This window comes from Pieris rapae, chromosome 15 (assembly GCF_905147795.1).
Source record: "Pieris rapae chromosome 15, ilPieRapa1.1, whole genome shotgun sequence".
In the NCBI taxonomy this organism is placed as follows: domain Eukaryota; kingdom Metazoa; phylum Arthropoda; class Insecta; order Lepidoptera; family Pieridae; genus Pieris; species Pieris rapae.
The window spans coordinates 5,441,273-5,455,952 of NC_059523.1; the positions used below are offsets into that span (position 1 = coordinate 5,441,273).

The 14,680-nt window shown below is 30.8% G+C and overlaps 1 protein-coding gene across 1 annotated transcript in view; it reads right to left on the bottom strand.

Annotated features, from left to right (window-relative positions):
• LOC110992268 (ATP-binding cassette sub-family G member 1) overlaps positions 1–13,489 on the bottom strand; it is a 39,427-nt gene extending 25,938 nt beyond the window's left edge. The window contains exons 1-2 of the mRNA XM_022258016.2: positions 13,370–13,489; positions 7,926–8,299 (exon numbers count right to left, since the gene is read on the bottom strand). Of these exons, the coding sequence (XP_022113708.2) occupies positions 7,926–8,067 (142 nt within the window). The 5' untranslated portion in view covers positions 8,068–8,299; positions 13,370–13,489. The remainder of the gene's footprint in view (positions 1–7,925; positions 8,300–13,369) is intronic.
• Between the last annotated feature and the right edge of the window lie 1,191 nt (positions 13,490–14,680).

A 14,680-nucleotide genomic window follows, 5' to 3' on the forward strand; every position in this document is an offset into this window, starting at 1 on the left:
GAAAGACCCTAACTCGAATTGGTTCAAAAAAAAATTGAATGGTTATGATAAATGCGGTAGTAGAGAGGTCGACGGCGAATCGCTCTTCGTTGAAAACGGTCAAGTAGACGGAGCTGGTATTGAGAAGCTCAGAACTGTACTCCATGTGGGCCCAATTTGCGCGTAAGGAAGCGGTGGAAACATACCATGCTCCTTGTTGACTTACTTGGAAAGGGTTTTCCCTCCAATTGACCGCGAAACAACATGGTTCGATATGTCAACGCCCAGTATAGAATGTAAATGTAATTTTTATTCATTTCTTTTAAATAAACACATAATTTCTTTTATTAATGACTAAGGAAATAATATGAATTATCTTCTAATTTCCGCTTGATACCTTATACAATTTTTAATTAAGATTAAACGGATAAACCTATCGTTCTTGTCTTCGTGGACTAGTAGTCAAATCATAAGGAATGTTTAGGATCCATTGCGATAATCACACCTCTAGATTTCTAATCATCTCCCTCCTTATCACATTATCTTATCAATATGTAATCCGAATTATAAGTGATCTACAAAAACGTCAGAGATATCATAATTACTATTCAAGTTGTTAATAAATAAATAAATATAATTTGTCGTTATATTTGTTTCGATATATAACTAAGAGAAAACTTTTTACAACCTCCCGTCTATCGCGAGGCCATAAGTAATAAAAAACGTATCGTATTGTAACCGAGTGGAAGTTTATGTTTTTTAATTGTGAAAAAAATGTTTATGACGTTTTAACGTTCTGTTTTTAACTGTTTTTGACGTTCATAAGTGTTACCTATATAAATAAACGATTTTGACTATGACTTTAACATAATTCCCTCAGACTTTCGACTTGTTATTTTAATATAAATACCGAGCCTACGATGGCTATAAAACGTTATAGCACCACCCATTGAAACCGGTTAAAAGATTACGTAGTAAGCGACCCAATTAAAGACTGCATCTCAATTATTTTACAAGCCCAATAACTCTGTCGTGTCAAGGCAGTTTAATGTATCATTTTTTAAATTACACTTTAACATGAATAAATATATGGGTGTGTTATTTCGTATCAAATGTCATATCCAATGGCGGCAATTGAAATGATTGGTAAAACGGTATGGTAGACGAATATGTAAAACCGAAATTCACCAAAAAGGTTTATTTTAATTTAAACCTCCTTGTTTAGAAAAAGGAAAAAGGTGACCAACCTGATTTAAGTCAAATCAGTCTATACTCAGGGAAACTGTGCACATTTATCTATAGAAAAAGTACATGTATACATGTACGTGATAAGAAAGAGAAAATCTATGTCATTTAATACACAAGTGGGCGTCTGGCAGACGCAGATAGATCAACTAAGTAATAAAATAAACAAGGACTGATAAGTGAATTGTTAACATTTTAAAAATTACAGACATCAATAGATTGTGATAATAATTAATACATGTTTAATATTACAATGTTTACTTATAATTACATATTCTTCTGCCGTTAATTTTTAATTTTATTCTTAAGAAAAACATAATGAAGTCTTTGTTCAAATATTTGAAACATACTTACTAGGCCCTGCCCTGTTTTTTAACAATATGAACATGCATGTTTATGTATTTAGTAAAATTTCCAAATGTCCTTTCATAGCAAAATGCTGACGAACTTTCGAGAAGTAATGTTTTAGTATTGATTTCGTAATTTTGGGATAAGGTGGTGTTAACGTTCTGAATTGAATTCTGAATTGAATCGGCATTGGAAGCACATCGTAAGCGGCGCGTGCGCACTGATATACTTTACTATAAATGAATAAAATAGTGTAATACTGGTTTTTTTGTTTCTTATATTATAAATGTATCATATATGTCACTCTAGACGATATAGTGACATATAAATAAAATAAATACAAATTTTGCTTCATACTAAAATTAATATATAATAAAAATATCTCAATAATCCGGACAAATTACAGAATCGACAATGACAGTGGTGTCTACATCCTATTATTAATTATAATTGATTAAAGATTCATTCAATACCTATTATAGTACAAAGATAATTTATGCAATTCTATTGTTAAATTATTCCTTTTTTTTTATTAATATCAAATACAACAGGATGGTAATAATAATAAAGTATAAAAAAGTATTCTGTTTTTAAAAAGTTTTAATACTAATAGTATTAAAACTTAAAAAAAATAGGAATTAATTAAAATAGGAATGTGAATGAATGTGATGAAACCGGGCCGCAGTGTTTTTAAAGCAAAAATTCTCGTTCAAAGTGAATATTATTATAGTTGTATTCTAGTTTTTAATTCTTTATCATTATGCCTAACAGAATTCAAGGTACTGACAATGCTGCTGCGTTGATAGATGTATGTAAGAAACTGTCATAGTTTCATAAATATATTATTTTTGCACGTGTTTAAGAATTTAGCTTAGTATGAAGTTGTTGCAACATTGTCACATAAAATCGTTGAATTGTGCTAATGTACCGATAACTTATGAATATTACTGTCTTGAATATCTTGCGTCATACGTAATAGGTTAATTCTAGTTTTTCATGAGTAATGAGATCGACATGTCAAAAAAGGCTTGTTAGTATTTATTTAATATACTATGACAGACGACGTTACCTTGATTTAGAGAAGTAACAAAAAAAATTTGTTGTTTCACAAGCCACAAACCATGAAAAGTGTAAAAAAAAGGGATATTTTTTTCATTAAGTCAATATTAATTATTTACCTGTAACAATATTCTATTGTCATTCGACGACTCAAGTGAAGGATGTGATTAACATACAATAATATCAAAGCCGTGAATATCTTAAAGAGACAGCGACATGCGCATACACAGAGGAAAAATGATTAATGTTTTCCATCCTTTTGTCCTCTCTATAAATAACTGTTATAAGTTTTTAATTAGCCTCTCTGAATGTACCATAAAAAGTTGCAAGCAATTATTTAAAAAATATATTTTATTTATTTTTGCTACCTTGGTATACTTAGTACATTGAATTTAGTATTTGTATATCTAGTAAATTCAATGCATTATGTTCGATGACGAAAATCAGCGGTAGGTTAAAATTATTATTAGTATAAATTAGATACGGCTAATGAAAATTCTATCGTATCGAGTCGTGGTTCGCAGTCAAAACTAAACAATGATCCAACAATATTCCAATGCTCAAAACTGTGACACTAAATATCATTAATCATATTAACAATTAATTAATGTACCACATCTTATCATTAACGTGTAATTAACAAACAGGATTTCTCTTATCGCAAAAAATGATTCCCGATGCTTCTTCGGATATGAGTAATTATTACAAACAACTCGTTTAACAATCAACGCTTCAATGAGCAATTGCTGAATTGTTAACTACTGAAATATTTGCTAATATTGAACATCACAAAATTCGCAATTACGTTATCTATGTCAATTGTGAAATAAAATGTAAATTCCTTCTTAACATTTATATTTCGCAGCTGAGGTCAGTAGCGCACTGGCCAATCTATTCGATTTTGTGTATTAATAAGATTTTAGTTTACCATATGTTTTAATTCAAATGAAATTTCTTTTAAAGAGGAACACAAAAAATACAGAGCAGTGAGGGACAACGTCGGTTGTTATGCTCATATTAACACATCTCTATCTGTATTAAGGACCTGTCTGTTTGCCAAACTCCAAAAAAGTACTATTGTATTGTTTCCTTCAATTTTTTGTCTTAGTTTCTTAATGTAGGGCAAATGGAAAACATATATGGTGGAGTTGAGTAGTTGATGTATCCATTTTAAAAGATTTATACATGATTTAAAAAACTTCGCTCGGTAGAAAAAAAATCCAAACATAGCCAATTTTTTATACTTTGAATTCATTTTATGACGGAAATTTATATAGAATATTTTGAAATTTACGTTATATTTAATCGCAAGCCAAGTAATCCATTTTAGAAGAAAATTGACAAAATTACGTTTTATATAACTAATTGTCTTGTTTTGTGGCAGTAAAATAATTTTATGCACTGGAGTTTTGACTCAAGATAGGCCAACAAACAATTTCTCATTTTTTTTAATAAAACAGGGGGCAAACGGGCATGAGGCTTATCTGATGTTAAGTGATACCGCCGCTCATGGACACTCTCAATTCCAGAGGGCTCGCGAGTGCGATGCCGGCCTTTTAAGAATTGGTACGCTCTTTTCCTGAAGGACCCTAAGTCGAATTGGTTTGGAAATACTTCAGTGGGCAGCTGGTTCCACAAAGTGAATTCATTGGTAAACATTAGATATTGATACGCTCTGAATTCATAATACCTACTGTAAATATTCTATCAGTATCACTTAACATCAGGTGAGCCTCCTGTTCTATAAAAAAAAATCATCTCTAGTTTCCGCACGCACGCAATCATAGATTTTTATGGATATTTTTTTCACATCTACCTTATTTTAATGCATTTTTATTAAGAATCCCTTTTTGAAAAAATGTAATATAGCCTAGGTCAGTCAGTGAAAATGCAGCTTTCTAATGGTGAAATAATTTTTGAAATCGGTCAAGTATCTTTTGTGTGAAAACATTACGAACACGCATACTAAAATACAAATGTTTCCTTTTATAACATTAGTATAGATATTCATTTCAAGGCACGTATTCAAGGCAATTGGAATGCACCATAAACAATTTATTTTTGAGATGGAACGTTGCCAATTTAAAATTTTAAAAATAGAATCTGTTTTTTTCACCTTTACACTGTCAATTATGTAATATCATAAATAAGTCGTGGCCAAAGGCACGCTTGTCCCGATTACTAACTCAGTATAGTTCAACGAACGGCAATTTTAAAGATTTTCTGCACGTTTTATGCGTTTTTCATTTGCAATAAAACATCCATAATTTTTTACTAAGTATCTAATGTATTTATGCAATTTATTACGTATACTTTTACTTTTACGTATAATTTATCACGAGATTTATTATCACCAGTTGTATTATCGGACATCGAGACAGAATACAAAATACCATTCGGATCTTCGACGTCCACTGACTCTCAACATAGCATTTCTTAACGCAGTTTTTGCCATTATGTGGAAGCAGCTGCCCACAGAAGTATTTCCGAAGCAATTCGATTTAGGGTCAAGAAAAGATAATACCAATTCTTAAAACATCATTGCACTGCGAGCCCTCTAGTAATCTGAGCGTCTATGTGCGACGTTTTCACACATAAGTTTAAGGTTTGCCCGCTGCTATATGTAATGAGGTATTTATTACGTATACTTTTTCAAGATATTTATTTTAAGGTTTTTGACATTTAGTATCATTCGTTCTTATTCATGAATGTCATACACAAGTACCTCATACCATGTAATTTGTTTGGTATTTTTAAATGAAATAAACGGATATAATGATTGTTTTTTCCTCTAAATTATTGTTTATTGTCTGTTGTTTTAGTAGTGATATGAAAATGTATTACTAATTTATAGCAAGAAGTTTTCTGTTGTATAAAATTATACTTAATTGTATATAACCTTTGTTTGCCTTTTAATTTTTAAAAATATAATATTTAAAATTTTCAGATAACATTAATGCAATTTTGCACACAGTTTCTTAAATTAATATATTTTATTTAAACGATGCAATGCCGAGCTTTTGTTTAGTTCCATATCGCACATGGGCGGTCTATTTTGACTGCGTCACGACATTGTAATATTAACAACAAGGCTTAAAATGGATATGGTTTGAACGATTTTTAATAACCATAACATACTTCGATAGTTAAAAAATACTTTTATATCTCGTTTAAGATTGTAAGGTTTCAACCTGGTAATCGATCGTAAATTGATTCGTAAAAATTATAATTAAGTAAAATTAAAAGCCGCTATTATTGATAAATCTTTTATTATTTTATTTATTTTCTGCGACAGTGGCGTTTATAAACTAAATATAACTAGGCACTCTATCACAACACAAACAAAACTACAAAAAATAAACAAATATGCAGGGAAAACATTATAATTAAACTGATTTTGTTTTATGAAAATTGGACAGAAAATTGGAGTGGTAAGGGGAATAAGATCTCTTTGGTTGCGTCTAATAATTGAAGGAACGGAAAGTTTAAACGGTAATTGTACTGCAGTGTTAGCTTGAGTCTACATGTAAGGTGAAGCCACTAGGACAAAAACAGTTATCGTGAGAAAACTGTCACGTTTGAAATACATCGATGACATGTGTCAGAATGTACTTGTCTATGAAATGAAAATAATTAAAAACTGGCAATCTTAAGCCATGACCCATTTAGATTTGCGGCGCTGGATTATCATGTTATAAGTAAATTGGCGCAATACACTGTTTTAAATTAGGTTGAACGTTACGGTTAGTAACCATTCATAATTATATTTTTTATAATCTTATAATACATATATGATACGATTTAGTATATAAAGTCGCCATGCAGACCACAATATCATCTAGGTCAGTGGCGTAGCAGGAGGGGGGGCGGGGGCGCACCGGGTATCACCCTAATCCCTGTCTCTCAACTTTAAGAACAATGTACAGACAAAAAAACGCTGGCATAAAAAATTATTTTCAGGGATCCCTCCACTAGCACTCGCTCAGCTCTATGTAAAATTCCGGGAACCAAATGAGCCTGACGCTGTTGTAGGGGATTCCCCATCCCATACTGAAGATCTAAATAAATGATCCATGTCCTCATACTACTTACTTTTTATGTGGTGGCATCATCAACTTCCGCACCGGATGCGACCAAAGGTAGCTACGCCACTCATCTAGGTATAAGCAAGCTTTTAACTAATATGTAAAAATAACATCTATTTTATTTAATATTCAAATTTAACACCACGTGTATAAGAGATTTTTCGTTATCTATACACATTCCTTATCGAAACTGGATAATTTAAATGAACAAGAACCTCCTGATTAATATTAATTATTTAAGAATTCCATTCTTAGTTAGAAAATAAAAAGCATGTATTATGGTGACGTTGCTTTTTAGTAAATATTAAAAAAAATATTTCACATTATTCATAAGTAACTATTTCTATGTGGTAATTGGCCATACTACGTATTGCGTTTTGCAAGACAGATGACCAGTTAATTTGATTTGATGGTGTTACTGCCATGTGGCCTATTGGAGAACTATGCGTGTTATTGAGGCGTTCAATTCAGCAAGTGATGCCTTAAGACCGTCCAATTCAATCGTTATAATATGTGCAGAAGGACAGAAATAATAACCGATGTTAGAGTCACATAAGGCTGAAAATACACTGTGAAAATGACGCAAAATTGTGTCATCACATTAATACTTCGTATACAATTTATTCATTTGTTACACAAATTACTTTTGGTACGTTTAAATGTTAGGACAAGTCTTTATAAATACCTACTTTCATTACAGTTTCACGTTTACTTTTAGCGGTCTATGTATAGCTTAGTCCTTTAATAAAGATTTTCGACCCCAAGCACTTAAAAATTATTTTATCTAAAATCATCTGCACCGGACTTAATTATTCCTTGCAGTTTCCATTGAATTATTTTTAATGAACATCAATTGATGCAATTAAAAATAATTAAGAGGGTACAGATGGTATATTAGTTATTCTTATGATTTTGTGTCAAGGTTAAAAGTACTAATATCGATTATATTACTAAAATTAGTAAAGTACGACGTATATAATTCTAAATAAAAAATCAACGTGATACATGTAACAATATTGAAAAGTTTGAATAAGATTCAGTAACGTATTTAAATATGTATAATTTACAACATTGCGTCATTTATTTTCCGCGTAAAATACATTTCAATTGCGTACTGTTCATGGAATCACACTCGACGTTCTTCAACGAAATGGAAGTAAAAACAGATAACATCATAGAAAAGAGGTCTAATTAAAAATAAAAACTTACCGAATCCCAACTTCTGCATTGAAATCATTGAAATCGTGCATGTTAAATTCTTAAACTCCAAGCGTACTGAATTTCTCGGCAACAGCGGTACGATGTTATTATTACAATGTGTCACACACGAATCTTCTACGCCCGGCGTCATTTTGTTGTATCAGTTCTTATAAAAATATTTGCATAACGGGTGCAACTAGCGTTTCCCAAGCGAAATGTTGGTATAATGAGTCATTGAACTACGCGGCACTGAATTAGTTCCACGCATGCGCACTATGTTTATAGTTTCCTTTCAGCTGATACGTACTATGGATATCGGGCTTACGACAGAATTTTCTCGTCTTGCGGGCCTCGACCTTACCCGACTTCTTATCCAATATGACCTGTAAACAATATATTAATGATTAATTAGTTTATGGATCAATCCATGACTCGGAAATACATATGATCGATCTACAAGAGTAACTATTTTTTGAAACAATGTTTATGAAAGATATATATTATATTTTAATGATTAAGTTGATTGTATTTTTGTACCATTTAGGGTCTGTTTCACAATGTCCGGATAAGTTCCAAATAAGCTATTTATTACTTATTTGTAGGATAAACAGTATTTTTGCGTTTTACGACAGTCAGATAGCGCTATTCGTCATGAAACGCGAGGTATTTTATTTGGAACTTTTATCTTTCGAATAATGTATGTGTTGCATAGCTATTTGTTATTTTATCCATACATTGTTGGTTAAATAATATATCTGATAAAATTAAGGTCAAAGTTGAAAAAGTAATTTCTATTTACAATCAGGAAGGAAAATTACCGACTCTTTGGATCGTATCTATTCAATTCTAATATCTGATAATCGAGGAATAATCAAACTTCCTCATAGGATTAAAAAAAACTATATCTTATTAGAAGATAGTGCGTTGTAAATAACCTTGCATTAATAATTAAATATTTCAACAGATGAGGCTAACAACAAATACGTATTATGAAATAAACATCTATACGTTTTGAAGATCAAAACTTTCGTAATCTTTGTTCCATAGCTTATTTAAGCAAGTGATTGTTAAACAGTGTCGCCAAACAGTGACGTAAGCGTGGAGTCTGAATATTTTCAAATAAAAAGAATGTTACTGTCAATATTTCAGGTTTTTATCAAATGTACTCGCGCGTATTGACCGTAGTCAAATTAGACATCACATATGACTGAATATTACAAATAGACAAGATTGAATAGTACTAAACAATTGTTTACTAAGGCAGTACGATGTCTATGCGTTCATGTATATATTCTGTAATTCTGTAAACGACTGGATTTAAGTGTCTACCCACAAATCATTTGTAAAACAATTCATTTAATTAAATTAATAACTTTATAACGATTTTATATATTACGTTATGCGATCGTTCGCGATGTAACCGAATAAACAAAGCTGAAATTAAGCTTGTTTCTGTCATATATAAATATGTTAATATACTTAAATATCTTCAGTATTGCTGTGTGTGTGGAAGGGGGACGCGTTTGGTTAATGACCTGGTTTAGTTCAAACTAGTTTCACTTTGAGCAACTTAAGTTACTACGTTAGTTACATCATTTTCAAATACGAATGCATTCTTAACTGAGTTTTTACTGTGTTTTAACAAGAACGCATGAGTGGTGAAAGTTTCGAAAAACTAATAATAAAAAGTGTTCATGGCAAAGCCTGAATGAGAAAACGATTAGAGTAGATATATCAAATCTTCTAAAGTAAAACGATTTAAAATTATTTATTTATTAGTTAAATATATTTAATTATAAATAATCTAACAGCTTATACTTATACATATTATAATACAAAACACTAATACAGAAAGCCAAAAAATATAACATAGATAAACAATTTATGTATATAAAACAGAAAACAAACTGTGAATGCCTGCCTGACTTTTGTTCATTGTTGGGGAATCTATTTACAGATTTCGCCCCGAGGCAACTTCTTAAGCAGACCCATACCCGAAAACCCAAGAGCCCCATCTGCTCGCTATGGATGATACATGACATACCTAACTTAATATAGATAAGGAAAAATGTTTCCTCAACAATTTAATAGGTCTTTATTCAAAACAAATAACATAATACATAAAAATATACCTAATAACTAACCTTAAAATTTAATAATTAAAAAATATTATTAAAAGGAGTCCCTTTAGGCAAGGTTCCGAAGATACTGGCAGCGTTTCCCTTTGAATAGCTAGACTAATTCTTTGTGCGAGGTAGCTGCCAGCTCTTCGTTCTCCTGTGATGTCGACAAACTTTTTGATAATTCCCTAAAAAGCCTTAGATGTTTTAATTTCAAGTTACATTAAAACATTTGCGTGTCATTGACGTCTAATTATTGGTGTATTTTTAATTATTTACTGCCAAAATGCAAGTATAAAGTTATAAAAGTTTTGATTTTTTTAATTGTGCATATCGTGATTTAAACACAAAGTTGCATTACTAATTGTGACTCGGTTTTATAATTGGAATTGCAATCTAAGCAGGAAACGCATTTTAATTCATTTGCAGTCATATCACACACTTAAATATGAATTTATAATTAATTGTTCATCCTATTGTTTTACAATGGAAACCGGATCGTAACCTAATACATAATTGATGCTAAAACAACATTTGCCTATAAATTGTAACAGTTTATTTATGGTAATAGAAAAAAATATATATTTGTATGCAAATTACGAATCTTGATTTAAAATTATGATTATGTTAACACCCACTTTCTGACCACAGTTCTATTTTCAATGATGCTGCTATAATGAAACAATGATATACAAACTTTTTTATAAATAAAAATTTTGCTCTCTGCAAAATCTATTGGTGCTACAACCATTTTTAATTCCATGTAATTTTAATATTATAATGAAATCATTTTTTTATAGAACAGGGGGCAAACGGGCAGGAGGCTCACCTGATGTTAAGTGATACCGCCCATGGACTCTCAATAACCTGCATAAGAATTAACTATATGTTTTTATCTTTTAACGAAAAAACTTATAGTTAATTCTTATCCAGGTTACATGGAATACGAAGCTTCTAACGCCTCACAAATTGTGTAATTATTCCAACAGAAAACAATTATTGTTCACGGAATTGTGAGATGTTCAACTGTACAAGTAATAACAACCCAGAACATATCATATTCCCATACATAAGATTGTCCTTTCCTACGAAGCCGAATATATGAAAGCGTGTCTGAATCACCTAGTGTCAGCTTGTTAACATTAAATGTTAAAAATAAATGCATTGAGCCAATGTAATTCATAAGAAATCCATACATAATTGTTGCCAATAAATTCTCGGCATTTATTGTAGATACAAAACGATTAATATAGTTCAATGCACTTGACCCCATTTTTAATCGTAATTTATGTTTTGTCGCATCAATTTAGGGTCACGCGTTTTTATTGACGTACAAAGAATTTGTATGCCTAAAATAAACTAAGTTTTTAATTAAATGACCTTTTCATAACGGTACAAAATATTTTATTTATAATTATTTATTAACGTTATATTACAATATAAAAATTGAACATAATTAAATGAAAGGAGGGCAACTGGCGGCCTCTTCGATTTCGAGCGATCTCTTCCAGGCACTACTTTAGTATGTTACTGTTATGTACTACTTTATATTTATTTCTAACTAATCACAAATCTAATATCATAAAATAAGTAAAAGTTAGCCATTGTAATATATTATATATTGATATTATAATAATGAATGTTTAAAAGATTACTACAGTATATCTAAAAAAGGTAATTTTGTACGCTGAATAAAAGTCTTTTACATTCCTTAAATCAGTTGTTAATACTCATAATACCAATAGGCATTGGCAATATAAAGATATTGATTTTTACACGTCAGTCACGTGACATACTGTCACAGATTAGTCGAACCGGCGATAAATAATGTCTTCGACCGCTAATCCTAATATGGTAAATGTGTGTTTGTGGAATTTAGACTGATTTTATTTACAAGTTTCGTTTAAGTGTACAGGTATAGTAAATCATTGGGACTGTGCGACTCCATCATGCCTAGAGTAGTATTTTGGCGGGTTCTTAAAAATATGCATAATTGGATTTTTCTAGTAGTAACTGACTTACTACATACTACAATACTAAACAGAATTAAAAATAACATTTAGTATAGGTTCTTCAGTAACTAACAATTAATATAAAGTTAATTAAAATACACCAATGTATAGGTAATTCAACTATACATATGACGCCATACCATCTATAGCGGAAGTTTGTATAAAAATATTTGTTGTATTCATAGACATCTTCCTTACTTGATAAGAAAACAATGATTGATTAATTATCGATTATTTCCTGTTATAAATTTGGAGTATTTGTTTTTGCCAGAGAGATAATTAAGTATTTTAAAAATACAATCTCAAAGTTACTTAAATATTTAAAGATTTATTTGTTATATATATGACGATCACGAGGCATTTAAATACAGAAGCAAATCGCACAACGAAGTCATGCCGTAGCAATGTTTCTGCAGCATTACTGAAATGCTTTAGTATGCATTTTTGAAAATGGAATATTAAATTCCATTTTCAAAAATGGAATTTAATATTCTATCCGAAATTGGAAAATTGTTTTATATCTGAGTTGAAAATGGCAGACCTCGACCTGCCGCACTCATCCTAGGTAGGGTTAGATTCTACTTAGAAACTAGACTTAGCATTAATAGCACTACACGTAATTTATTTCAATTATAAACGAATGAGCTGTGATAGTGGGGACGAGTCCAGTAATAGAAAGAGAAGAATAGAGAGGAATGCAGACGTGGAGAGGGGATTACAGGCAGCACACAGTTTAAACTTTATCGACTATTTTTTGTGGAATGTTTTATTGTCTTATGAATATAATATGTACAATAGCTACAATAAATTACAAGAAAAATTAAAATTCAAATAACAAAAATTTCTTTCAACACGAGATTACAAAAAAGATTTTTCTTTATAAATAATTTATTCGGAAGCGAGAAAATATTTTTATGGCTAATATACGAATGAAATTATATGACATGGATCTTAGTTCATGTCCTAGTTCAAAAGAATATATATATAATACATGAGAATAATAATTAATAAAGAAAATAAGGCTTGTACAGATACACAGATACCTTCATATTTCTTATAAATTGGGAATAATTTTGCATGGTACGCAATACGCATGCAAAAATAGAAATCGCAATTCCATACAAGTTACAAATTGTTAAGCTGTTTTATTAATTTCTGTATATTTTTTAAAATAATATAAAATTAAAAAAACATAAAACTGTAAATTTATAGAATTTAAATCAATTTTTAAATTAAAACAATATATATGCAAATATAATTGAATTTTTATAAAATATATATTTATTAAATTCAAAGAAATTATAATAAATTAATAATTTACCTTAAATCATCCAAAGAAGACACAATTACCATCGAAAGTAAACACGTAATACGCGCACGATATCAAATTGAACAATGACACGGCCAACACAAGTGCTTCTCGAAACACAACTGACAAAATATCACGGACTCCGCGGTAAGTTGAAATCACGATGGTGAAATCAACGCTTCCAGACTCACTGTAATTACAGCAGATTTACCGTAATTAACTGGAAAATTATATGGATTGCATAGTTGGAACATTTTATTCATAAACGTCTGGATTGCTATTTAGAAATGGAAAGATACGCCAGTAGTTTATTTAATTACTAACCGGCCAGTCTCGGTTGGATATTATGTTTTGGAAATAACTGTATTGTAATTTAAAAAATCTGTCAGATTTTTTTACGTTTATTAATAGTATTACATGCATAGACAGAGAGTATAGTAGTAACTTTTAGTAAATTACGATGTTTATAAAATATTGAAGATAAAAAAAAAACTTTTTAAATTTGTTTTGAGTTTTATTTTAATTATTTATATTATTACTTTGTTGGTTAAAAATTGTAAACACGTTAGTTAATAAATTATATTGAAGATTTATAAATTAACGTACTGAGAATAATACAGTTTTCATGGCATTTTCTCCTTCTATTGCAAAATTGCTTTGCGTAAAATTTTCATACACATTCAGATTCAAACAGGTCTCCTCCAATTAAATTAAATCACATTTATTTATCCCAATTTGAATAAATTACATTTCTATAACCTAGTTTGTTTATTATTCAGTTTGAGTTAAATTTTTTAACAAAGTATGTGGATGTTAAGTATATTTGAGTACGTTAAGTATATTCAAAGAAATCAGCTTGTGCACTACGAAAACATAAAATGAATGCATAAAAATGCATTAAATTTACTGACCCCCGCGTCGGGGCAACGATTTAAAAGTGACGAGGGGAGTGTGAGGTTTAGTGCGTATGGTGCAATGGACACCTACCCACTAAAACCCAACAGTCCCATCTGTTCGCTATGTTCGGGAGGCGCGGTAAGAGTTTCCCTTAATCCGTGTCTTCGTCATGAGCGTCTGCCGTGCGAGGCAAACATCTGAGTTGCCCAGTTCGGTGCGAAGGTCACAGTGGAGTTGCGTCGTCGTCTTCCAGGCCTTTTTTGCGTTGAGGGTCGGCGTCTGGGTTACACTCCCGAACCCTTTCCGCATTCTCTTTAAGTGTTACGACGGCCTCACAGAACGCTTTGAAATTGTTTCACAGGCCGTCACTGTCAGGCCTCCACCAATTACGGTGTAGCCTAACTTAAGACTAATAAGTATTTTTTT